At 46.4% G+C, this 24,248-nt stretch overlaps 1 protein-coding gene across 2 annotated transcripts in view; it reads left to right on the top strand.

The window, feature by feature from the left end:
• ABCA1 (ATP binding cassette subfamily A member 1) overlaps positions 1 to 24,047 on the top strand; it is a gene marked incomplete at its 5' end in the record, with an annotated part of 48,398 nt that extends 24,351 nt beyond the window's left edge. For both annotated transcript variants that reach the window (XM_034773054.1, XM_034773053.1), the window contains 21 exon segments: positions 449 to 547; positions 2,118 to 2,307; positions 2,453 to 2,547; positions 3,572 to 3,604; positions 4,510 to 4,615; positions 5,764 to 5,838; positions 6,477 to 6,646; positions 7,386 to 7,563; positions 9,509 to 9,624; positions 9,718 to 9,862; positions 10,735 to 10,858; positions 11,665 to 11,794; positions 12,651 to 12,771; positions 13,424 to 13,486; positions 14,107 to 14,213; positions 14,882 to 15,023; positions 17,342 to 17,476; positions 18,335 to 18,438; positions 18,639 to 18,731; positions 18,966 to 19,209; positions 20,617 to 24,047. In XM_034773054.1, the coding sequence (XP_034628945.1) occupies positions 449 to 547; positions 2,118 to 2,307; positions 2,453 to 2,547; positions 3,572 to 3,604; positions 4,510 to 4,615; positions 5,764 to 5,838; positions 6,477 to 6,646; positions 7,386 to 7,563; positions 9,509 to 9,624; positions 9,718 to 9,862; positions 10,735 to 10,858; positions 11,665 to 11,794; positions 12,651 to 12,771; positions 13,424 to 13,486; positions 14,107 to 14,213; positions 14,882 to 15,023; positions 17,342 to 17,476; positions 18,335 to 18,438; positions 18,639 to 18,731; positions 18,966 to 19,209; positions 20,617 to 20,757 (2,611 nt within the window).
• Between the last annotated feature and the right edge of the window lie 201 nt (positions 24,048 to 24,248).

Here is a 24,248-nt window from a genome sequence, read left to right as displayed (position 1 = left end):
TCAGCGTCTTTAGAACTGGTTCTGCTTTCTCTATTCACCATTACAGTTTGCATTTGTGTGCGTAACTCCAAAGTACAGGGTAAAGAAAAGACACCATTTTGCCTGTTTGTAGCTTTAACAAGGCAAGCGCCAAATAAGAGTGAGTTTGAATGGTAGGAGGAATATAATACTATTTGGCACTTTTCTTCCTCAGATCTCAATTCACTTTGTTCTCAGACGCTAAATCACACAGAAAAAAAGCTAAAAGTATCCCAAACTCTTTCCAAATGTTACAGTACTTTTTGTGTGAAAGACAGAGAGAGAGAACACACACATGCCACAAAGGAAAATTTCCACCCAGTTCCTTTTCCTACCCTCTCACCTGTGTCTCGGCCCTGCCATATTGCTGGTTTTGCTGCACATGCCTTATCTTGGTGCCCTGAATGTGTCTCTTTGATGCCCCCTCTAGCAATGATGCGCCAGACGATGCAGGCACTGAGAAGCTTGTGAACACTCTTCTCAATGAACCCGGCTTTGGGACCCGCTGTATGGAAGGACACTCCATTCCGTAAGTAGAACCCGAGCCCGGGCAGGCACAAGGGGTAGCTCTGTCATTTCTAAGCCACTTCACGTTGCTGCTGCTCTGAGGCCCTGGTGGATGCTGTTCACGTGTGTCACATAACTCTCAGCTGCCATTGCCACCAGCCTCAGAACCAGCTTTCGGGGGTTGTAACATCAACATGATGGGTGTGGTGTTTGTATTATCGCAATGGCAGTGGTTAATTAGAAGCAGCTGTAGTGATCAGCTTAGGGAAACATCAAGCAGAAGGCCTGATCCCAGCGGCCTGGACTCATATGAAAGCTCTTCCTTCAGAGGTGCAGGCCCCTTGCCTCCTATGTTGTATGAAAGTATTCATTTGTGATTGCATCCTTTGTTGGCACTGCCACTCAGCTAAGCAAGGGTTGCAGGCTCAGGCCCTACCTTTTCCCTCCCCTTGAGCCAGACTTTAGTGGGAGCCACTCGCTCCGCAGGGCAGAAGGGAGCACACAAGGGTGCAGGCGTGTACTGTGAAAATGACCTCTTTCCTTCTCTCTTCAAGAACCCGCCCCCCAGCGGTGCCCAGACCATCGCTAGTGCTCCGTGCAGGCAGCATGCTGGGAACTGCCATTGACCGGGATAGAGACGCAAGGGTGTTCCCCGAGTTACTTGCAGTGGGGGTCTGGCTTTGAAAAGAAAAGCCAGACTGGCCACATGGCCGTGTATCGTTGGCTTGGTCTAGTTGTTTTGCTCCCACAGTTCTCTGCTTCAGGTTCTGTAGGATTTCTTTGTGTGTGTGGCTTCCACAAGTGTGATTTTGTGGCTAGCAGGCAGGATGGGAGACCTGGAGACCTCTGCCATGGACTTGCTGTGTGGCTTTGGGCAAGTCATTTATGGCCAGATTGTGCCTGGAAGGAAGGCACAAAGGAGAACCCCCCCACCTTCCTCCCCACCACCAACCCTTGTGTGATCTGTATACAGGCCACCCAGAACTGAAGTCACTGCGTCAAACTGGGTAGGGAGGTGATGGGCCATAGCTCTGTGCCCCACACATCAGGCAATGGGGTAGGCCGGTTGGCTGGGGGAGAATTATCTGCACCTGCGAAGTTGTGCAGTGGCAGGCGCACTCGCCCTGCAGGAATGGGAGCGCCAAGACATTCTGCCTCCTGGTGCTACCCTGGGGCAGGGCAGCTCCATGCCCACTCCAAAGGCCCACCCAAGCCCCTAAACATCTCTGCATGTCAGCATCCCCCCGCCACAAAGTGGCTCTATTGGGGGTTGTGAGGCGGAGTTAAATAAAGCACTTTAAGCTCCCCAGAAAGGGATGATAATGGTGGGTGGGATTCTCCAAAGTGCCTGGCGTCAGCCTGACTCTGCTCCCATTGATGTTAATGAGAGCCTTCCCTTTGCCTTCCACAGGCGCCAGGCTAGGCCAGTGGGAGTCTGACTGCTGATTTCAGTGGGAGCAGAGCTAGGCCCAAGCTGAGCGCTTCGGAAAACTCCCTCTTGTGTGTTGACCAGCATTGATTATTTACATAATTTAGCAAACTGACCATTCTTTATAAAAAGTTGCATTTGCCTTGGCTCTTGCCTCATGCAGGGACACTCCTTGCCTGGTCAGAGAGGATAAATGGACCACCGCCTCTGTCCCCGACACGGTCCTGGACATCTTCCTGAACGGCAACTGGACCATGGAGAACCCCTCCCCGGCCTGCGAATGCAGCAATGAGAAGATCAAGAAAATGCTCCCTGTGTGCCCTCCTGGTGCAGGGGGGCTGCCACCTCCACAGGTAGGAGAGGTCTGTTCTGTAGCCCCAGAGCAGCACGGGGATGTGCGTGGAGAACGCGCGGCTGGGTTGGGTCTTTTGGGGGGATATGCATGAAGCCGAGGAAAACATACTCGATTCCAAGTCTCTGCTTTTCCCACGGCACCAGAGAGAACAGAACACTGGCGACATCCTGCAGAACCTGACGGGCCGGAACATATCGGACTATCTGGTGAAGACCTACGCACAGATCATTGGGAAAAGGTGCCTATTACACACATTGTTCCCTAGTGATTGCTGCTACCCCTGTGCAGAGACCTGTGCACCACATAACTCCCATGGGTGAATCTGACCCCTGGAGAGCTTTAAACTCTGGGCTGTCTGCAGAGGTGAGACTATGCGAGGCTCAGTGAGTCTAATTTGCGCTTTCTCTTGGCCCACCCCAGCTTAGGCTCTTTTAGACCCACGAGCACCCACCTGTGCATAGCTAATAGTCCCTTCCCGGTCGCCTTGGAGGGACTGATGCGAAGTCAAGGAGAGTCTTTACATTGACTTCAGTGGGCTGTGGATCAGACCCTACGTTTCAAACTCACTTTGCTTGTTCGCTCAATGGCTGGTGCAAGTCAGCACAAATCGGCAGGAAGTATTTCTAGCCAAGTACTCAACTAGCTGAAATGTTTCTTCCTGAAGTCAAACACGAGGCTTTTAAAAGCGTGGTCTGAAACTGCTGGATCCCTTCCTGGTTTAGATTTATAGACTACAGGGCCAGAAGGGTCCATTGTGATCATCTAGCCTGACCTCCTGTGTAACACAGGCCAGAGAACTGCCCCCAAATAATCCCAGAGCAGAGCTTTTAGAAAAACACCCACTCGGGATTTAAAACTTGGCAGTGATAGAGACTCCACCACGACCCTGGGTAAATTTTCTAAGCAGCTTCCGATGTTCCCATTCTTTTGCGATGCAATGGGCTCTGCCCAAAACTTCAGCCAAGTCCAGAAGTGTCTCTGACTCCGGTTCCAGCTCAGGTCCCTCTCTGCTTTATCCCGGGGGCCAAGGCAGAGCAGTGCAGGGAGCCCGGGAGCTGCTATACCAGTATAAAGCATCAGGGCAAACTCCTCTGCCGGGTGACACAACTGAACTCCCTGGAGTTACACACAGCATTAATCTGGCCCCAGCCATGAATGTACTTCTGTCTCATTATGGTCTGTGCCCATATGGCTGGAGGGTAGGTCTGACTGATGGCCCATCTCATAAATAACAGACTTGTTTCTTCTCTTTGCCTTCCCAGTTTAAGGAACAAGATCTGGGTGAATGAGTTCCGGTAAGTTACTGTCCTTTCTTTAGGGTGCTTGGGGCTCATTAACCAATGAGTGCCCTGCTCTGTGGGCTGCTGTCTGGTCAAATTTAATTTTTGTAAAACGAAGCTTTTTTCAAAATCTAAACCCACCAGAAATATTTCAGTGAAACGATTGTTTTGAGCGTTGCAGTAGAAATAGTATCCACAATTACTGAGCCTTTCCCTAGTCACCGCGCTTTGTGAGCGGACAAACTGAAAAGTGCCTGCTTACCACAACGCCTGCTCCTGTGAGTAGTTCCACCTAGCAGGATGCCCACTAGCAAGCCCTTGCAAGATCAGGCCCTTAGACTGCTTACAATCAAGTGCACCATCCTAAGAGGGGCCGGGAGGACGGTGGGGGAGCATTGCACTGAGAGAGGACCCCACTCTGCTGTCAGCAGTGGATGGTAGCTGCTCTCCGCCTTGCTTCCCCTTCCTTTAACCCCTGCGTGATGAAAGGACAGAAGCTGAAAGGTTGGGCTGCAGTGTGGAAGGGCCACAGGTCAGTTTTGTAAACAGTCAGCTCTAATTTTGTTTGGGGGAATTAAGCAGAAATCTAGCACAGCTCCTGGGAGGAATAAGCCTGAATGTCCTGCTGTCCCCTCGGAGAGCTCAGCGAGTTGGAGTCCTGTTTGGTTATGAGAGTTCGGGCATGTCTACAGGGCAGGCTCACTGCTCTGGGCTGTGTGGACACCCCTAGAGGCTCCCGTTGAATGGAAGCTTAACAAACAAATGTCAACTTCAGGTTGTCACTGGAGGCCTAACTTTGAGGTATTCGATCCCAGCACAGAGCAGCAAGCTAAAAGCCCCAGGGGATGGAAAAGGGCCTGTTATGGAGGACGCTGTAGAGTCAGTCTGTGTTTCACTGTCTTGTCTGTCTGTGCTTTCAGCTATGGTGGGTTTTCAGTGGGCGCCAGCAGTTCCCTCCTGCTTCCTCCCAGCGATGAAGTCAGTGATGCCATCAAGCAAGTGAAGAAAATCTTGGAGGTAGCCAAGGTGAAGAGCAATTTCATATGGGCTCAGAATGTGCTGATGTCATAGTACACCCCTGGGGGGGGGGGAGTGTGGCCAGCAGGGACTGAACCCCGGGACCTTTGGGTCTAAAAATATGAGTTTCCTCTGCTTGAGATAAAGGACCATGTGCTGAGCCACGTTATGCTAGCATGGGTTGTAATAGAACTGCATTTGTGGGCGGAGTCATCATTGTTCAAATCCAGAAGAACCATTTGGTAACTATGGTCTCGGAATACCTGATCATCTAAACCCAAAGTGGAGTCAGGAAGCTGACTTAAAGAGGACTAAGTCCTGAGATCCTTATTCTGATTTCACTCCTTTTTCACTCCAGTAAGCTTCCATTGATGTCAGTGGGAGTCAGTGACCCCAGTTACTATCGGCTAGCACAGCTCAGAATCTGAGAGAGCAGGTTGGGTGTCTCAGAAACCATAACATGAGAACTGGGGGGGGGAAATCAAGCCTGATATTCTCATTCATTCTGGCCTCTCTGTGCCACTCCGCTGTTACAGAGCAGCCAGACAGCAGCTGGATCTAGCTAGCTCAGAGCTCCCCTACTGCTGGCACAGAGCAGCCAGACAGCAGCTGGATCTAGCTAGCTCAGAGCTCCCCCACTGCTGGCACAGAGCAGGAGTAGAGGGCCCCTAGGCCCCATCCAGCCCGATTGCCACTTTGTGTAAATTAGAGCAGCCTCTCAGCTGCTCTAACCTGTGCCAGGGAAGTGCAAATTGCTTCAGAGAATCAGTGAGCCTCGGCCTACCCCTCTGCACTTCATGGATCTTGGCACAGGAAGGAATCTGGGCTATTGATTTTTTGGGAGGGCGAGTATTTGTGACACAGTGTCTCTGAGAGCTGCTAGAATAGGAAAGTTCTGTGTGGGATTGTGCCGGTTAGTTGCTACCACACAAAAGACAGTTCTGGAGTTCCCTGGGGCTTTCTCAACTTCCTGCCCACTTTGGAGTCGTCCCAGAATAGCGAGGGACTCTGAGCCCTGGGACTGCAGTTCAGGGGACGTGTGAGGCTGGGGCACCTTCCCATCCCCCAATCTGTGGCAAGGCAAACAGTATAAGGAAGGTATCCGCTGCACTGTCTATAATGGATGAAGCAAATGTGCCATTGTGTGCTGTTCACAGGGGAGTTCTGGAGATCAGTTTCTTCACAGCTTGGGAAGCTTCATGAAAGGGATGGACACAAAAAACAACGTGAAGGTAAATCCTGCCCACCCACTGCTGTGCCTGATATTCGGAGCCAGAACCTTGCATTTTAAACCCCAGCTCTGCTTCTAATTGCCAATGCCCTAGCGATCCGTATGCAGCATGTGTTCAGAACAGGGGGCACGGCGCCCGAATCATTTGCCAACAGAACCAAAACTGCCACATCCCTGTGTGGTGTTTTCCAGGAGAGAGTGGCCTCTTGGACCCCAGTCCAAAGCCCATTGACTCCAAAGGGTGTTGGATCAAGGTCTTGGAAATCGGTAGATCATGGCACTTACCTGCTCCCAGCATAGGAACCATGGATTGTGCTTTCCCAGTGCACATGGGCCATATGCCTCCATTCACCCATGCTTAGGATCTCATGAACATCCCAGGTTCCTCATGTGAACTGAAGTGATGCTACCACCTTTATTCAGGAGATCAGGGGGCATATAACTGCCCTTGTCAAACTGTATATTGTGCCACTGAGGTGGCTGACAATAGTTTGCAAAAAGGCAGGAAGAATCAATACATCTTCCCACCACCACCCAACTGGCTGTAGACCTCTGAACCCCTTGGCTATGGACCAGGGGAGCCTGTAGAATGGTAGGCATGGCTGGCAACCCTATTGATGCTGGCATGTTGCTTTTCAGGTTTGGTTCAATAACAAAGGCTGGCACGCCATTGGCTCCTTCCTGAATGTGATCAACAATGCCATCCTCCGGGCCAACCTTCAGGACGGCGAGAACCCCAGCACCTACGGGATCACCGCGTTCAACCACCCGCTCAACCTCACCAAGCAGCAGCTCTCCGAGGTCGCCCTGTACGTCCTAGTATGAATGTTATCTGCGGCCTGCTGGAGACGAGGGGCTACGGGGAATGGAAGGGAGGGAAGAAGAAAGTTCCTTGGAATTAAGGAAGCTGCAAGAAATGGGTGTTGGGGGAGGGGAGCGGGTAAATAAAAGAACGAGGATTCCTTAGTGATTCAAAAGCCAGCAGACCAGAGCCGTGCTGGATTAACGTGGCCAGTTGTAGTCACCAGTTGAGGATCTGGCCAGGGATTTTGCAGCAGTCCAGGCTGAGATTTCCAAAACCACCTATGGGAATTGCATCTCCAATTCCCATTACATTAATGGGACTTGGGTGTCCAAATCCCCTAAGCAGCTTTGCAAATCTCAGCCTCTGACTCTCCCAACTGCATTATACTGAAGCTTGTTAACGCTGGAAAAGTGCTGGGCAGAGCTTTGCTCTCATGTGCCAGTCCCCTACACGTATAAATCTTTGGTGGAGTAAAGCTCAGATGTAAATCCCGACATTTTCCCTTGTGGTTAGACACATGTGAAAGACCTCTCATCATTATCCAGCCCAACAATGTCCTTTCAATGAACATACTTGCAACAGAGCTGAACCTGAGGGCCCAGTTCTACCACCTGTATTCCCATTGTGTGGTGAGGGTGGCCGAATGGGGCCCCAGTTCAGGTTCCAGTGCTAACGTGCGCTGGCACAGTATGGAGGGAGACTCTGGCAATAATTTATCGCCACTCTGATTTCCCTTTGCCCAGGATGACCACGTCGGTGGACGTTTTAGTCTCCATCTGTGTGATCTTCGCCATGTCCTTCGTCCCCGCCAGCTTTGTGGTTTTCTTGATCCAGGAGCGAGTCAGCAAGGCCAAGCACCTGCAGTTCATCAGTGGGGTGAAGCCGGTGATCTACTGGCTGGCTAACTTCGTCTGGGACATGGTAAGATTGCCTCCCGGGAGCTCATCCTTTAGAGCAGGTTACAATGTGTAACAACACGCATCGCTGCAAAACGAAGGCAGCTTGTGCCGGTTAAGCTCGGGGCAGTGCAGAACACTACGCCTTCGTTGCAGAGCTCGCTAGGATGAAGGAGTGTGCATTCTTCTACATGCCCTAACGGGATGCATGTGATAAGTGTTCTGGTGCCTGGTAGTTCTGACAAGCTGCTCCTGCCCCTGCTCCACCCACCTGGCTCTCCTGCCAGCACAGCACTGGTCTCCCTGCACAGCTGACCATCCCTGGTATAAGCTGGTGTGGTTACGGAGTTCTGGCTAGGCTGAATTTGGCCCCTGTGCATGCGTGTGCGCACACAGATGTGTGCATATGGTCACAAACCTACTGAAAGGGCATGGTGAACTCCCACTTCCAGGGGAATGTACTGACATTAGCTAGTGCTGAAGAGCATGGTGTGATCAGGGCACTGCACTAGGACTCAGCCGCCCTGGGTTGGATTCCCAGCTCTGCTGCTGGCTGGCCTGTTCTGTGACCTTGGGCAAGTCACTTCCCTTTTCCACACCTCTGTTTCCCTTCCCACCTTTTATCTTGTCTTTTAATCTATTGCTAGCTCTTCAGGGCGGGGCATGCCCAGAACCTCCCATCACTATCTGGCTACTGTAATACGAATCGTGACAATAATAAACACCTTGACTTATTCCTCTTCATTTATTGTAACATCTGGGCACTGCGATTCACCCTAGGACAAGTATACAGTTCGTTTCCGGTGCTGGACTAAGGAAGATGTGGAGTGGCTAGCAAGCTCTCCAATCACCATGTATAATGTGCTAGCTTATTTACTGAGCAGATAGCATCATTATTTTCAATTCTATTCCCATATTTTTACCCTGTTTTCCTCCACTTCATAGAATCATAGAATATCAGGGTTGGAAGGGACCTCAGGAGGTCATCTAGTCCAACCCCCTGCTCAAAGCAGGACCAATTCCCAACTAAATCATCCCAGCCAGGGCTTTGTCAAGCCGGGCCTTAAAAACCTCTAAGGAAGGAGAATTCACCACCTGCCTAGGTAACCCATTCCAGTACTTCACCACCCTCCTAGTGAAATAGTGTTTCCTAATATTCAACCTAAACCTCCCTCTCCACAACTTGAGACCATTACTCCTTGTTCTGTCATCTGCTACCACTGAGAACAGTCTAGATCCAGCCTCTTTGGAACCCCCCTTCAGGTAGTTGAAAGCAGCTATCAAATCCCTCCTCACTCTTCTCTTCTGCAGACTAAATAATCCCAGTTTCCTCAGCCTCTCCTCATAAGTCATGTGCTCCAGACCCCTAATCATTTTTGTTGCTCTCCGCTGGACTCTTTCCAATTTTTCCACATCCTTCTTGTAGTGTGGGGCCCAAAACTGGACACAGTACTCCAGATGAGGCCTCACCAATAAATGGTGTAACGAATAAAGGGGAACGATCACGTCCCTCGATCTGCTGGCAATGCCCAACTTATACAGCCCAATATGCCGTTAGCCTTCTTGGCAACAAGAGCACACTGCTGACTCATATCCAGCTTCTCGTCCAATGTGACCTCTAGGTCCTTTTCTGCAGAACTGCTGCACAGTCACTCGGTCCCTAGTCTGTAACAGTGCATGGGATTCTTCTGTCCTAAGTGCAGGACTCTGCACTTGTCCTTGTTGAACCTCATCAGGTTTTTTTCGGCCCAATCCTCTAATTTGTCTAGGTCCCTCTGTATCCTATCCCTACCCTCCAGCGTATCTACCACTCCTCCCAGTTTAGTGTCATCTGCAAACTTGCTGAGGGTGCAGTCCACGCCATCCTCCAGATCATTAATTAAGATATTGAACAAAAACAAATGTAGAGCATTAAGATGCTTTTGATTTTATTTTGCAAGTAACCTGGAGCTATTTCTTCCTCCTTCCAGTGCAACTACGTAGTTCCAGCCACCTTGGTCATCATCATCTTCATCTGCTTCCAACAGAAGTCCTACGTGTCCTCTTCCAACCTGCCCGCACTGGCCCTTCTGCTCCTGCTCTATGGGTAAGGCTGCATCTCTCAAGGAGAGCCGTGAGGCCCCAGTGGACTTTGTGCTGTGAATGAGCGTGTCTTACACTGTGTCTTTCTGCTCACCAGGTGGTCTATAACACCACTCATGTACCCAGCTTCCTTTGTGTTCAAGATCCCCAGCACAGCCTACGTGGTGCTGACCAGCGTGAATCTCTTCATTGGCATAAATGGCAGTGTGGCCACTTTCGTCCTCGAGCTCTTCACCAACAACGTATGTTCCCATGATGCGTCGCTGACCACCCCACTGCTTTACATTGCCCTTAGGCACTGGCGAGTGCGCGGTGTCCATTCTGTATCTCCTGGTGTGCAGGGGAGGGGAGGGAAGGCTAGGTCAGGTGGTCAGAATAGGGAATGATGGAGCAAGTGGGGCATGTTGCCCAGAAGACGCCAGTTCAGCAAGGTACGTAAGCATGTGTGTAACTTTAAGCACACGAGTAGCCCCTTTGACATCAGCGGCACTACTCACATGCTTACGTACCTTGCTGAAAGGGGCTTAAAACTCTTCAGCTGTTTCTAATCAATAGTCAAAGGGAAAGAAGAGTTTGGTAGCTACTGAGTGCTGTGTGGAGAAGCTAAGCTCTGTATTCACTTGGAGGTGGGAGTGAAAGCTGAGATAAGAATACCAGTCCCCTGCCCTCTGGAGACCTGGGGGAATGGGGTATCCCATACCTGCTTGGCATTAGTTCAGCTGATGGTAATCTGTGACTGAGACAGTGCATGGCAATCCCATCTCTCTGCTGTTACCTCGACCCCAGCCCTATTTGTTCACCTCAAGCATATTATCTAAATCTTGGACTGTGAGCTCTCTGGGCCGGACTATCTTTGTGCTGTTGGTACATACAGTACTTAGCACATGGGGTCCCGGGGCACAATTATAATCATGTCCAGAGGGTTCCCCCATTATTTGTCAAGTTTGTTTGTCTAATCTGTGCTGTCAGAGGGTGGTGGAGTGGTTGTTCCTACCCATTGGGAAGCAAATATACAGGACAGTCACCCTCAGCAAGCTAAACCTCCCTGCTTTTTGGTTCTCGCCCTGAGAAGCTGCTCGGGTAGCTGACTTGTGCTTGGCTTTTGTTCCATTAGAAGCTGAACAATATCAATGAAATCCTGAAGTCTGTGTTCCTCATCTTCCCCCACTTCTGCCTGGGGCGGGGACTGATCGACATGGTGAAAAATCAGGCCATGGCCGACGCTTTGGAAAGGTTTGGTAAGTGACCTCACACAATGTGGGATCCACAGCGTCAGCTGGACACCTAGGGCATGAGCCTGGGAGGTGCTGACTGCCTTCCACTCCCATTGAAATCACCAGGAACTGAGGGGCCTTGGCTCCCAGGGCCTGGCAGGATCAGTGCCTAGCTAACAGTAGTGAAAACAGTACAGAGGTCTGCTCTGAAGTGCCCAGAGCCTGTAGATATCCCATCTGATTCCTTACCAGGACAAGCGAGCAAATGGTTCTCAGCTGTTAGGGAGCTTGAGTTATTAGGGAGTCAGTTGATTCTTTAAAAATACAAAAATGTAGTTGTATGAAATGCAGCCTCAAGTTGAGACGAAGGATGGTGGTGTGGTTAAGGCACTGGGGCTGGGAGTTAGGAGAGCGGGGTTCAACTCCTGACATCGCCACAGACTTTCTGTGTGCCCTTGGGCAAGTCACTTCATCTCTCTGTGACTCAGTTCCCCCTCTGTAAAATGGGGATAATGCTTCCTTTCACTGTCTTGTCTGTTTAGATTGTAAGCTCTTCAGGGCAGAGCCTGTCTATTACTATAGCTATGTGCAGCACCTAGCACAATGAACATCTGAATATCACTATTAGAAAAGTACTACGTGCACAAGCCAAAACTGGGTCACCACGTGATCTTATTATCTTTGTCCTCTCTTTCCCCTTAGCGTCACCCTCTCATTGCATCTTGTCTAAAATTAGTCTGTAAGCTCTCTCAGGGCAAGAGCCTTTCATCTTTGTATCAGTCTCTCCAGCCGCTGTGCAACGCTGACTGTGCTTTGGCTTTTCCAAACAGGTGAGAACCGTTTTGTGTCCCCTCTGTCCTGGGATCTGGTGGGACGGAACCTCTTTGCCATGGCTGTGGAAGGGGTAGTCTTCTTCCTTATCACAGTGCTCATCCAGTACAGGTTCTTCATCAAACCGAGGTAAGCTCGCTCTGCATCATGCGTCAGTGTTGTGGGCTGGGGCTGGGGAGATGCAGGGAAGCCTGAGGTGTGCGCTTGGCTCTGACGTACAGGACAGTGGCAGATAGGATTCAGCTGGCCCGGTCATACTGCAAAAGACCCATGCTACAACTTAGACAATCAGCGAGGTCAAACCGCAGTTAGCAACCGTGTGTTAATGATGATGCTTGTGCAGCCAGCCATTGTACCACCTCGTTGTCAATTCACAGTGGGAAATTATTGTGCAGCCAGAGCCTGGATGTCGTTTTGCCATTTACCTGAGTGGCAGCAGGAATGGGCCCAAAGTTTGCATCACTAGCACAGCTTTAAAATTCTAGTTCAAACCCCTCTCCCAGCCTGAGAAGAGCTGTGGGAGGCATCTCGAAGAAAGAACGTTTTGGTCCTTGGCAGTATTTTGAACTTGAGCAAACATTAGTTGGTGTGAAATTGGTTTTGTCTGGAGGACGCTATGTGAACACAGCAATAATCAGTAGCCCAAGAGTGTGCTGGAGGCCTTAGGAGTCATGTGCCTGGATCTAACAGCTCTGACACCAAACAGATCAGCATTCGCTATGGGTGAAGTTCCCCTGCGTGCACAGGGTCAGCACATGGCCTGTGCACTGAAGCCTCGCTTTGAAGGTCTAAGTGGGACAGAAGCAGCTTGCTAGCCTTCTGCACAGGGTTGAATTGCAAACACAGAAGGGCTTCCCCGGGTGTGTTCTGTTTGGATGCTGGTGCATGATTGACATCTGTCTCACCCTCTCTTTCATTTGTAATGCATTCACCTTGGATGCTTTCTTCTCTTCCTTTTCACATGTTGACTTGTTCCCCTTCGAAGGCCTGTCAGTGCCAAGTTGCCTCCTGTGAATGATGAAGATGAGGATGTGACCAGGGAGAGGCAGAGGATAATTAGTGGCGGCGGACAGAGTGACATCCTTGAAATCAAAGAGCTGACCAAGGTGAGAGAGAGAGGGCTGCACATGCTTACCTAGATAGGTTGGGGCTGGGGCAGTCCCTCACCAGTACCACACAGCTTACCCAGGACCTGATCCAGAACCCACGGGAGTCAAGGGGAAGACTCTCACTGATTTCAGTGGACTTTGAGTCAGGGCCCAGATACATTCTATTCACAGGCTTAAAAGGCAGTTCACTTCCAGCAGGTAAAATGTGTTGGATGTCAGCAGTGCATCTGCATCCAGAATGCACGAATCTCTGGCACAAGTCTCGCATGTCTGGGGCACTGTCTGATGCATTACAGTTTCCTTCCCAATCAGATATTGGGCCAGACCCTCCATTGAAGTCAACAGAACTATGCCAATTAACCCCAGCCGAGGATCTGGCCCTGTATGCCTGAGTGCAGACCCCAGAATCAGCTCCCCTGATTATCTCGACCACCAGTTACCTCCAGGAGTATGGCTAGTATGATTTGATGTGGTAGTAAAAAGCTAATCCTGTCCCACTGAAGTCCAATGAGAATTTAGCCATCAAGTCCAGGGGGATCAGGACTGGAGCCTTAAGGATGTCTTGGGAAGTACGTGGGGCTCAGAGTCTCTCTCTTCTCCCACCCTCCCACCTTGCTTATTCTCATTAATTTGTATTTCCTGGTTTCAGATTTATAGAATGAAGAGAAAACCAGCTGTTGACCGGATCTGTGTTGGAATCCCTCCTGGGGAGGTAACGACCAAATTTGTCATCTAGATCTGTGTTCGTTTTTACTGAACTATTTCGGAGCAGTAGAAGGCAGTGAGTAGGATAAGAGCTGAAATCCTTGAGGTTTTCATTGTAATGAAGAGGAGACATGGTCTTGTGCTTAAGACAATTCCCTGCTCTGCCGCAGACTCTGGGTGTGACCTTGGACAAATCACTAAATCCCTCAGGATAACAAGGATAATCGCACTCACTTGGGGTGGCAGGATAAATACATTAGTGTTTGGTATGCAGTCTGAGGCTATTCCTCTAGATAAAATGCTTTTGTTCCCTTCTCCCTTCCAAATGATTTCAGTTGGAAATAAAAGTTCAGAAACTTCCTATGAAAATGTGGTATTACACTGAAGAGCAGCTGTCAGAATGGGGGGAGCCATCGTTAGTCTGTCTTGCTAATTCCAGATCAAATTTGCTCACATTTATACATAAAAAGATGTTTTTTTCCTATAGACCCTCACTCTCACCCTGAGCTCTGAGAGTCCAGGGACTTCTTCCTGCCTTACGCCTGTCATTGTCAGTAATAAAAGATTCTGCAGGTCAAATCATGCACTCAAATACACATGGGCTCATATGCTCTTTAATGTTTTCAGTGCTTTGGCCTCCTGGGAGTGAATGGCGCTGGCAAGTCGTCAACTTTCAAGATGCTAACTGGAGATACAGATGTGACGGGAGGAGAAGCTTATCTGAAGGGAAACAGGTGAGCAGAAGACACTTCCCTCTGCTTCACACCAAAGAAAATCCTCTGCTTCTCTCTCCTTCCTGTGTGTTCAAATTCCCAAGCAGATGTAACTCCACTGACTTTGCGAGACTGGCCCCTGCTTGCACCAGGGCTAAACCTGCCTAACTTTAAGCATGTGCTCTGCTGAGTCAAGGTCATAGGGTAACATTTTCAAATGTACCTAAATCCTGAGTCACTTTGAAAAATGGGGCTTAGGGCTTGTCCACGCAGCACGTTACTGTGCAGCAAGCCACGGTATGAAACTCCAGCACATCAGCTTGCTGCAGTAATGCCCCATGTAGACACTGCTCGAGCACAGTCCAAGTCCCATTACTGCTGGCACTCCAGGGCTTTCACTGTGCTGTAGCAGTCCAGGCTTGCCACGCAGTAACTTGCCATGTAGACGTGCCCATAGGCTCTTAAGGTTACGTAGCGTTTTTGACAATGGTGCCCATCGTGATTAACAGTCACATTTTAAAAGAAATTACTGTGACCCCCAATTGCTTTTGGGATCCAGTCACAGCTTTGCCTAAGCCACTGGTTATACTTCCAGAATGAGACTGGTCAAATCCCTGTTCTGTGTTCCCTACCTGAAAAGGCAACGGATGTTGCACAATCCTAACTATGGATCTTCTCTTGCTTTATAGTATCTTGTCTAACATCCAAGGAGTCCATCAGAACATGGGCTATTGCCCTCAGTTTGATGCTATTAACGAGCTGCTGACGGGGAGAGAACATCTGGAGTTCTTTGCACTTTTACGGGGTGTTCCTGAGAAAGAAGTCTGCCAGGTACGCAAACCAGAAAGCACAGAGCCAGGCTGAATTGCATTTCACTGCCCACTTTAATCCGTCGGTTTGGACAGAATAGCGAAATTGTCATCTGCTGTGGTTTTTCAGTACCAAACAAGTGTTCTGCTCGTTCACTCCTACCTAGGACAACTGTGTCCTGCACAGAGCAGCTGATATTACCAATCAACCTGGGTTTCAAGTCAGTTAAACCCTCCCCAGGCTTTTCCTACTGGTCACCATTACTCCGAGACTGATCGGTTGCCTTAAGGAATGCTTATTTAGGGATAAATGGTGGAGTCCTTATTCCTGTTGCTGATCATTTACTCTGAGGAGTAGTCCCATTGAGTTCATTGCGAATACATGCTCACCAATTTAAGGGCTTCCCAGTCTGGCCACTCATAGTTTATAGGGACTAAATTTTCATTATTTGAACACTGACATTTGGGTGTTCCCAGTGCTGGAGCAGTCAGTCAGGCCACTCCCTCTCTGCTGTTGACTTCTCATGCTGTCAGCAACATACGCCATCTACATCCCATAGGCGGTAGATCTTGATAGAGCGCTGGTCTGGAAATACTAATGGGCCATATCTGCGTAAAGGAGCTGTGCTCGTTTACAGCAGCTGAGGTTCTTCCCCAATCAGTTTCAGGGCCTTCATCTGCAGTGGTGGTGTGTAGTAACTGCAGGAATCTTGGGCCATTTCCTACGAGCGCACAATGAGTCATGTTACTGCAAGCCCTAGGAAACAGTAGCTTGACACCCAGTGAGTGGGCACTGAGCAGTACCCAAAGAGAGTGCTGTATAACTGGGTCTGTTTTTATTGGGGCCATCAAGCAATTAAAAAAATTAATCGCGCTGTTAAACAATAGAATACCATTTATTTTAAATATTTTTGGATGTTTTCTACATTTTCAAATATATTAATTTAAATTACAACACAGAATACAAAGTGTACAGTGCTCACTTTATATTTATGTTTATTACAAATATACGCACTGTAAAAAAAACAAAAGAAATAGTATTTTTCAATTCACCTCATACAAGTACTGTAGTGCAATCTCTTTACCATGAAAGCTGACCTTACAAATATAGAATTATGTAAAAAAAAACAACCTACACTCAAAAANTAATGCTGCCTGCTTCTTGTTTACAATGTCACCTGAAAGTGAGAACAGGCGTTCGCATGGCACTGTTGTAGCTGGCGTGCAGATGCTACCAGCTGAAGGTTGATTTTCTTTTTTAGTGGTTTGGGTTCTGTAGTTTCTGCATCAGAGTGTTGCTCTTTAAGACTTCTGAAAGCATGCTCCACACCTCCTCCCTCTCAGATTTTGGATGGCACTTCAGATTCTTAAACCTTGGGTCAAGTGCTGTAGCTATTTTTAGAAATCTCACATCGGTACCTTCTTTGCATTTTGTCAAATCTGCTGTGAAAGTGTTCTTAAAACGAACATGTGCTGGGTCATCATCCGAGACTGCTATAACAACATGAAATATAGGGCAGAATGTGGGTAAAACAGAGCAGGAAACATACAATTCTCCCCCCAAGGAGTTCAGTCACAAATTTAATTGACGCATTATTTTTTTAACGAGCATCATCAGCATGGAAGCATGACCTCTGGAATGGTGGCCGAAGCATGAAGGGGCATACGAATGTTAAGCATATCTGGCATATAAATACCTTGCAACACCGGCTACAAAAGTGCCATGCGAACGCCTGTTCTCACTTTCAGGTGACGCTGTAAACAAGAAGCAGGCAGCATTATCTCCTGTAAATGCAAACAAACTTTTTGTCTTAGCGATTGGCTGAACAAGAAGTAGGACTGAGTGGACTTGTAGGCTCTAAAGTTTTACACTGTTTTGTTTTTCAATGCAGTTATGTAACCAAAAAAAAATCTGCATTTGGAAGTTACACTTTCATGATAGAGACCGTTCTTCATACTTGTATGAGGTGAATTGAAAAATACTATTTCTTTTATCATTTTACAGTGCGTATATTTGTAATAAAATAATATAAAGTGAGCACTGTATACTTTGTATTCTGTGTTGTAATTGAAGTCAATATTGAAAATGTAGAAAAACATCCAAAAATATTTAATAAATTTCAATTGATATTCTATTGTTATAAGTGTGATTAATTGCGATTAATTTTTTTAATTGCGATTAATTTTTTTTAGTTAATCACGTGAGTTAACTGCGATTAACTGACAGCCCTAATTTTTATAAATATTTTTCTGTTTCCCAAAGACTCTTTACCTTCCAGTGCAGTAGTTCCCACCCATAGATATTGATTCAGAAGGTCACGTTGCCCTCTCTTCCTGTAGGTTGGCGAATGGGCAATTCGTAAACTGGGCCTTGTGAAATATGGAGAAAAATATGCTGGGAACTACAGTGGAGGGAACAGACGCAAGCTCTCCACTGCTATTGCCCTGATTGGGAGCCCTCCAGTGGTGTTCCTGGTGAGTTCACGACTCTTCATGTATTAACATTTTTTTCCATTAAAAAATAACTAGGTCTCAATGCTGTTCCCATTGAAGTCTGTGAAGTTTTACCATTTGGCAATGAAGTATACATTTAAATGCATAACATGTCATTTGTATGTGTAAAGGGCCAACTTATATACGAACATGATGTAGTTATATGTACAAATACAGGGCAAAATGGAGGCCTGAAGCTCATGCCATGTATTTTTGGAAATTTGTTCCAGAGAGTTGTTGGCAATGACTGTCTAGATTTGGATACTCACTAAGAATTAAGGCTGATAGCTTGCCACTGCTTTATATACAAAACTCCCTTAACGTCAAGGGAGTTCTGTGCTTAGATGGATGATCAGATCCAGCTCTTTATGTGTGAACAGTTTGAGAAAAGAATAGACAAGAAAGCAATGGTTTTATCTTTCCTTTTGTGAATTCTTGAAAAAGAGCTACTAAAATCCATAGTATGTGATGAGTGAGAGCTACACGTTCTATTTAAACTAGAGCTCATTCATTTTTTCCAATATTGAAATTGATGACCAAATTTTTTAGTTAGAGAAAAAAATGTACAACATTCACAAAATTTGTTCTCCAAATTTTGACCAACAATAGAGCTGATCAAATTTTTACTAAGTTAAAATTTCTGGGGAAAAATCATATTTTAAATTTTGAAAGAAAAAAGGGGAAAATTTCCATGACATTTTTTCTTTTAAACTTTTCCAGTAAAAATCATTTGGATGGGTGTGGTTTTCACTCTTCACAGTTAAATATTGTCATTGTATATGAAATAGTGTGTCAGTAGCATGTTATAGTATAACATGGTTTACTAAATGTAATTTTCAGGATGAGCCAACCACGGGAATGGATCCCAAGGCACGCCGTTTCTTATGGAACTGTGCTCTGAGCGTCATCAAGGAGGGGAGATCAGTGGTGCTTACATCTCACAGGCATGTAGTGTTCATTACAGTTGGGTATATACTGCATTGTATTTCTCCAGTCTGATTTAACTGGGGGTAGATTTTGAAATCTAAACATTCACCTCAGCCGCTTCGTTTCTGTAAATGCAGGTTGGTGCGATGTAGTGGTGGTGATTTCAGAAAACGCAGGCTTTTTGCAGGGTTAAATGGTTTTTTGTTTGCCCCCATAGCATGGAAGAATGCGAAGCCCTGTGCACTCGAATGGCAATAATGGTCAACGGGCGGTTCAGGTGTCTTGGCAGCGTCCAGCATTTGAAGAACAGGTGAGCGCTTTCATTTTGCTCAGGCCATAGACTTGTCAGTGGGCCTGCACTGGGCTGCCAACCAGTTCAATCTGAGCTGCTGGGATATTGACGTGATTTTTTTTCTCCTTCTTCGGCTCTTCTTATGTGGCTTTCTTGTTGCTCTTTAAGCTACAGGAAATGGCTGTGTATTTTCAATGACACCCCTTTTTCCAAGAGACTCACCTAAACTCCTCTGCTTGGTGCTGTTTGCAGGTTTGGAGATGGCTATACAATAGTAGTGCGAATAGCGGGGGCAAACCCTAACCTGAAGCCCGTTCAGGAATTCTTCGGGCTTGCCTTTCCTGGCAGCGTCCTGAAGGAGAAGCATCGGAACATGCTTCAGTACCAGCTCCCATCCTCGCCATCCTCTCTGGCTAGGATATTTAGCATCCTCTCCCAGAACAAAAAAAGACTCCACATAGAAGACTACTCCGTTTCTCAGACTACACTTGACCAAGTAAGTTTCTAGTGCGCTGTGAGCCCAATTCTCCTCTCTTTACATAGCTGGGAAACCCTGAGTAACTCCACTGGACCTCCAGAGTGTAACTGGGAGCAGAGTTTGACCATTTGTCTTCAGCTGATTGTAACATGTCAATGAATCTCACCTTTGTAGAAAGGCAAATATTTGTGTGGGGCCTCATGGATAGAGCACTCAGGAGACCTGGCTTCCATTCCCAACTCTGCAACTAGCTTGGGCGTCACTTCACCACTCTGTGCCTCAGTTTCCCCATCTGTAAAATGTGGATAATGCTGCTGACCTCCTTTTGTACAGCACTTTTAGATCTACTAATGAAAAGGGCTACATAAGAGCTAGGTATCATCATCATTGGCTTATCCACTGCATCTTTTTCTCCCTACTCTGAACCAAGCCTGCAGGCTAAATGTGACATAAAAGCTAAGAGAAACACATTTGAAGGACAAAGTATAGTCTTGCAATTGTACAGAACTGAACGTTAGGATACGTGGTTTCTGTTCCTGTTCCACAGATATCCTGTGTGACTGTGGGTAGAGTCATTAACCCTCTGTGTGGGTGTTTCTTCATCTGTAAAATGGGGTTCAGAATGCCTACAGTGGTCTTGTGAGGCGAAATTCATGTTTATAAAAGCCTTTGAAATCCTCAGATGAGAGGCACCATAGTAGTGCAAGGTAATACTTTCCAGTGCAAGGTATATAGCACGCAGTAAACACATGCGGTATTTATAAATGCAAAGTACATAGCAGTGTAAAAATACATGGCACCTTCCAGGAGACTTCAAAAGGCAGGGCCTTTGCTTCAAAGAGTTTCTAATCTAGCACCGGCACTATGCAGTACAGAAGTAGGAAAAGGTGTGGCGCTACCACTGCTGAAGAGATCTGTGTTGAAAGGGTTTTGCAGAGGATGCTTGGCACAGAGGTCCCACTCTGGGGATAGTGGAAAAGGAGTCTGAAAGCAAGAGTGATCAGAAGCAAAGGATGGGAGAAGGATGCAGAGGGAGGGAGGATAAAATGAGGGTTGTGAGCAGGAAGGAATTGAGGAATAGGATGTTGAGCTCAATGCAGTGACCAGCGAAGCTAGTGCAATGAAGAGGGGTGCAGTAGCCAAAACAGCTGATAAGGCAGTTGAGGCCTTTGGATAATGCTGCTTACTGTGTGGCAGATTTTTTATTTTTCCACCTGGGCTTTTCTTCTGTAACTCTATTTTAATTGACAAAGAGTAGATACTGGACTTAATCCTACTGCCATTGAAGCCAGTGGGAAATTTGTCATTGGTTTCAATAGGGAGCAGGGTTGAATCCATGGTAAACAAACAGTTTGTAGAGGAAAATGTCCTGCATTAAGCAGAGCCCAAAGTGACTAAAGATTCCATGATCCTTTTCTCTTGTAGGTATTTGTAAACTTTGCCAAGGACCAAAGTGATGATGACCACACAAAGGACATGTCATTGCACAAAAACCAGACTGTTGTGGACATTGCAATCCTTACTTCTTTTCTGCAAGATGAGAAGGTGAAAGAAAGTTGCGTGTGAGCTACTCTTGGCAAGGACATGGTGTTGAGCAGAAGGACAAGACAGCACACCTTCCTTTGCATGGAATGGGATATTCCCAACAGGGAAAGCTAGAGGATACAGAGGGAAAGACGTAAACTGGACACTCTACTGATAACCATTCAATGCAATGCAATTCAATGCAATGAAAACAAAATTCCATTACAGAGGCAGTGCCTCTTGGAGTCATTGCCTTGTTGTACTGTTCTCAAGTGACTGACTTGAATCTAGTTCATTACAGTATAACTCTGTGAAACTGTAGTATGGAACCCATTGGACACTGTGGGCTTTCAGCCATACTGTATTTTGTTCCTACACCGTATACTTTTCCTAGGGTTGCAACAATCGTTTATTGCGGAATCATGGCCAGTGATTATTTATTGATATTTTAAAGGTGTGCACGTTCGTACTCTTTAAATTTTTTCATATTGGGAGTGGAATTTCCCTGGTGCTACATGCATTGCCGGCAATGAATGCACCGAAACAGTCAGTGCCAACCAGTTACCAAAAGGCACAGTGTTGTGGCCTTATTTTGTGTGTGTGTGTGGGGGGGGGGAAAACCACCGGACCGGCTACTCTGTAAAGATCTTTATAGACTGGTGGAGGTCAATCGGTAATAATCCTAAACTATGAAGCATACCATATGTAGATGGTACACAGAGATTTGATAACCTATCTCATCATCCGCTGCAGGGATGGCAGTGTGCACAACTGAACCTTGCAAATGTATGGGACTGTCCCACTAGCATTGTGACCAATCATCTGCTCCCTAATGAACCTTTATGTAGTTAAGTACTTTGCTGCTCCTCTGGTGATACCACAGTAGTGCCACTTGGAAGGCTGCGCAAGGACTGAGTAGAGAGCCGTGGATGAGAAGCAAAACTAGGGATCAGACTAGAGCAGCACACTCATTGGTTGTATACGCTGCTAATGCCAAGAGTAACTTATAACACACGAGACAGTCGTTCTGCTACGTAATGCCTATTCTTGAATTCCTGTTTGGCAGCAGAAAGGTAACCAGCATCTGAAATTCGCTATTGCTTAGCTCAAATGTGCTGTCATTTCTGGCTTTGTCACTTAAACTGAAAACCTGAAGAGATGTAGATTTTTTTCAACAATATTATTTATATGTCCTTAAAAAGGCAGCAGTTAGGGTATGGAAATACTTCAATTAGATCTTTAGCCATAGTGTAATTTATTACATTATGTCAGCATTGTCATGCTCTATTTTCAGTGATAACTTTGTTACAGGCATGTAAGATGGTCTGTGCAAATCCCAGATTATGTGTTCGAACAAGTACCACCAGCCCTGGCTTCAGCTACAACAATTTGCCTGAAACTCTCCTACATGGAAATTGATATATGGTTAGATTAATGTGCTGTAGTTTATTAGGTGAACCCTAACTGCAGAATATACTTTTGTTCGTGTAGGAAACCACCTCATCCAAGTTCCCCTTGGAAACCACTAGATGCATAAGCCCCAACACCCCAGTGACAGCAATCCGTAATCTACAATTCAAAACTTTACCATGATGAGAATTACTGACAGCCTCTCTCGTCTGGCTGTGCCATGGGAGCACATCTGTACTAATGTTCCTCGGGCACCCCAGCTGTGCTTCAACCCTTAGAGCCAGCCTCAGCCCCAAGCGCATGAGCAGCCCCACTGACGTCAACAGGGCTACTGGTGCTTTATGGCCCTTGCTGAACTGGGCCTCTAAAAGTTATTTATTACCTCTGGATACTCCTCCATCATGACTTGATTTTCTTCAGTAAATGCCCCAAAGTCTTACACTAATAAATACAGAAAGTGCCATGAACTGATCACTTTAGCAGCATTAGGCAATGTGATGATTATTTATACACTTCCAGGCATCCTGGCATTGATAAATTCAGCATTTTATTAAATGAAACACTGTGCAAAGGGTTAAGTCTACCAGTCCTGACTGGATTTCTGCATTGGGATAAAGTAAACTAATCTACAGCTATGCTGAAGTGCCTTTTATATACTATATTCATAATTTAATCCACAGAATACTGTTGTAGAGGGGAAAGGACAGAAGAAGGGGTTAGTATACCTCATTTCTTAAAGCATATCTGTATTGTACTTACAGGAACTCAGACTTCCCTACAGTATCCTCACCGAATGATTAATAGATTAACAGTATACATTATATTTTCAGGAGCAGAGCAGTTATAAATATTGGGGCCAATCCTGCAGCTGTAACTCACATGATACCAAGGGCTGCAGGATCAGGGCTATGATATGATTTTCAGAGTCAATGAACACACTGAACATTTAATACCTCTGAAAATCATCACCACAAATGGCACTAATTCACAATCTCAGAGAGACTACAGCTATAGACTCAATCCTGCAATGCACAGAACCAGTCAGTATAATAGGAATGTGAGGTGTGCAAGTTTGAGCCCACTGCAATGGGGTTTATTTTAAACCCATACAGATGGTTGCAGTTTTTTTGATGGATGATTTCATTTGCAGTGGGTAGACAGTGTACTCACCATGTGCTCATTTCTCCTAACCCTGCCAAAGAAGAAAGCCTTGAAGAGTCCTAATGCACAATCGGGCTTCTATGATAAAAAGAAAAGTTACACTAGATGTTGAAGGTAACAGGAATATTTCACACCTCTTCAGTCCCTGGAGAAATCTCAGCCTCTTGTACATTTTTTTAATCTGTATGGAATCCATCCTGTGCCATATAGTTCTCACATACCGCTCTCTCACTCGCTGAAATGATTTCCAACTACTTCTTTCTGCCCTTGGAGTTGGATGTCAGGCAAAATTATCCAAGTGCCACACGTGTTACAATTGTGAACCACTCTGATAACAGAACTGCATTTAGGGCATTTATGTATTTGAAACAATGTTACCACTTACTGTATGCTATTAAATTGTTGCAACCCTTTTTGTAGTATATTTGTATTTCAATAAGGACTATACATGTTATTTTTCCCCCAAGATAAAGTGCTTCTCCCCTTCCTCATACCCCCACCCCGCCCCCAAAAAATACAGTTGGTCCTTCATTCCAAGCACTTTATGCTATCTGTAATGGGATCTATTTTTGCACTGGAATATCTGTTAACTTTGCAAAATCTAGAGATTTCACAACAAAACTTAAGTTAAATCTTTCAATGGACATTTTCATTAAAAATAAATATCTATATTTGTATTTGCTAATAACTGTTTGTGAAGTATTAGGCATTTTAATTGCCTTGTATTAAGTCAAAAATAAAGCTGTAACAGCACTGTTCATCTACAAAAATTTGCTGTTATGCATTTACTGTTTAGAGCAGTGCTATTAATCTGTGACACGCAGGAGGACCTTGTTTATGTTTGGTTTGTGATGTGAACTTCCACACATTAAGTGGAAAATTGTTTTACACCTTTCCCATGAACTGAATTGTTTTAGTCCTTTAATGCAAACAATATTAATGTAAGTTTTACTTCTGCAGTC

Source organism: Trachemys scripta, chromosome 6 (genome assembly GCF_013100865.1).
Source record: "Trachemys scripta elegans isolate TJP31775 chromosome 6, CAS_Tse_1.0, whole genome shotgun sequence".
NCBI lineage: Eukaryota > Metazoa > Chordata > Testudines > Emydidae > Trachemys > Trachemys scripta.
The sequence above is the reverse complement of the archived record's forward strand: the minus strand, read 5'-3'. Positions and strand labels throughout refer to the sequence as shown.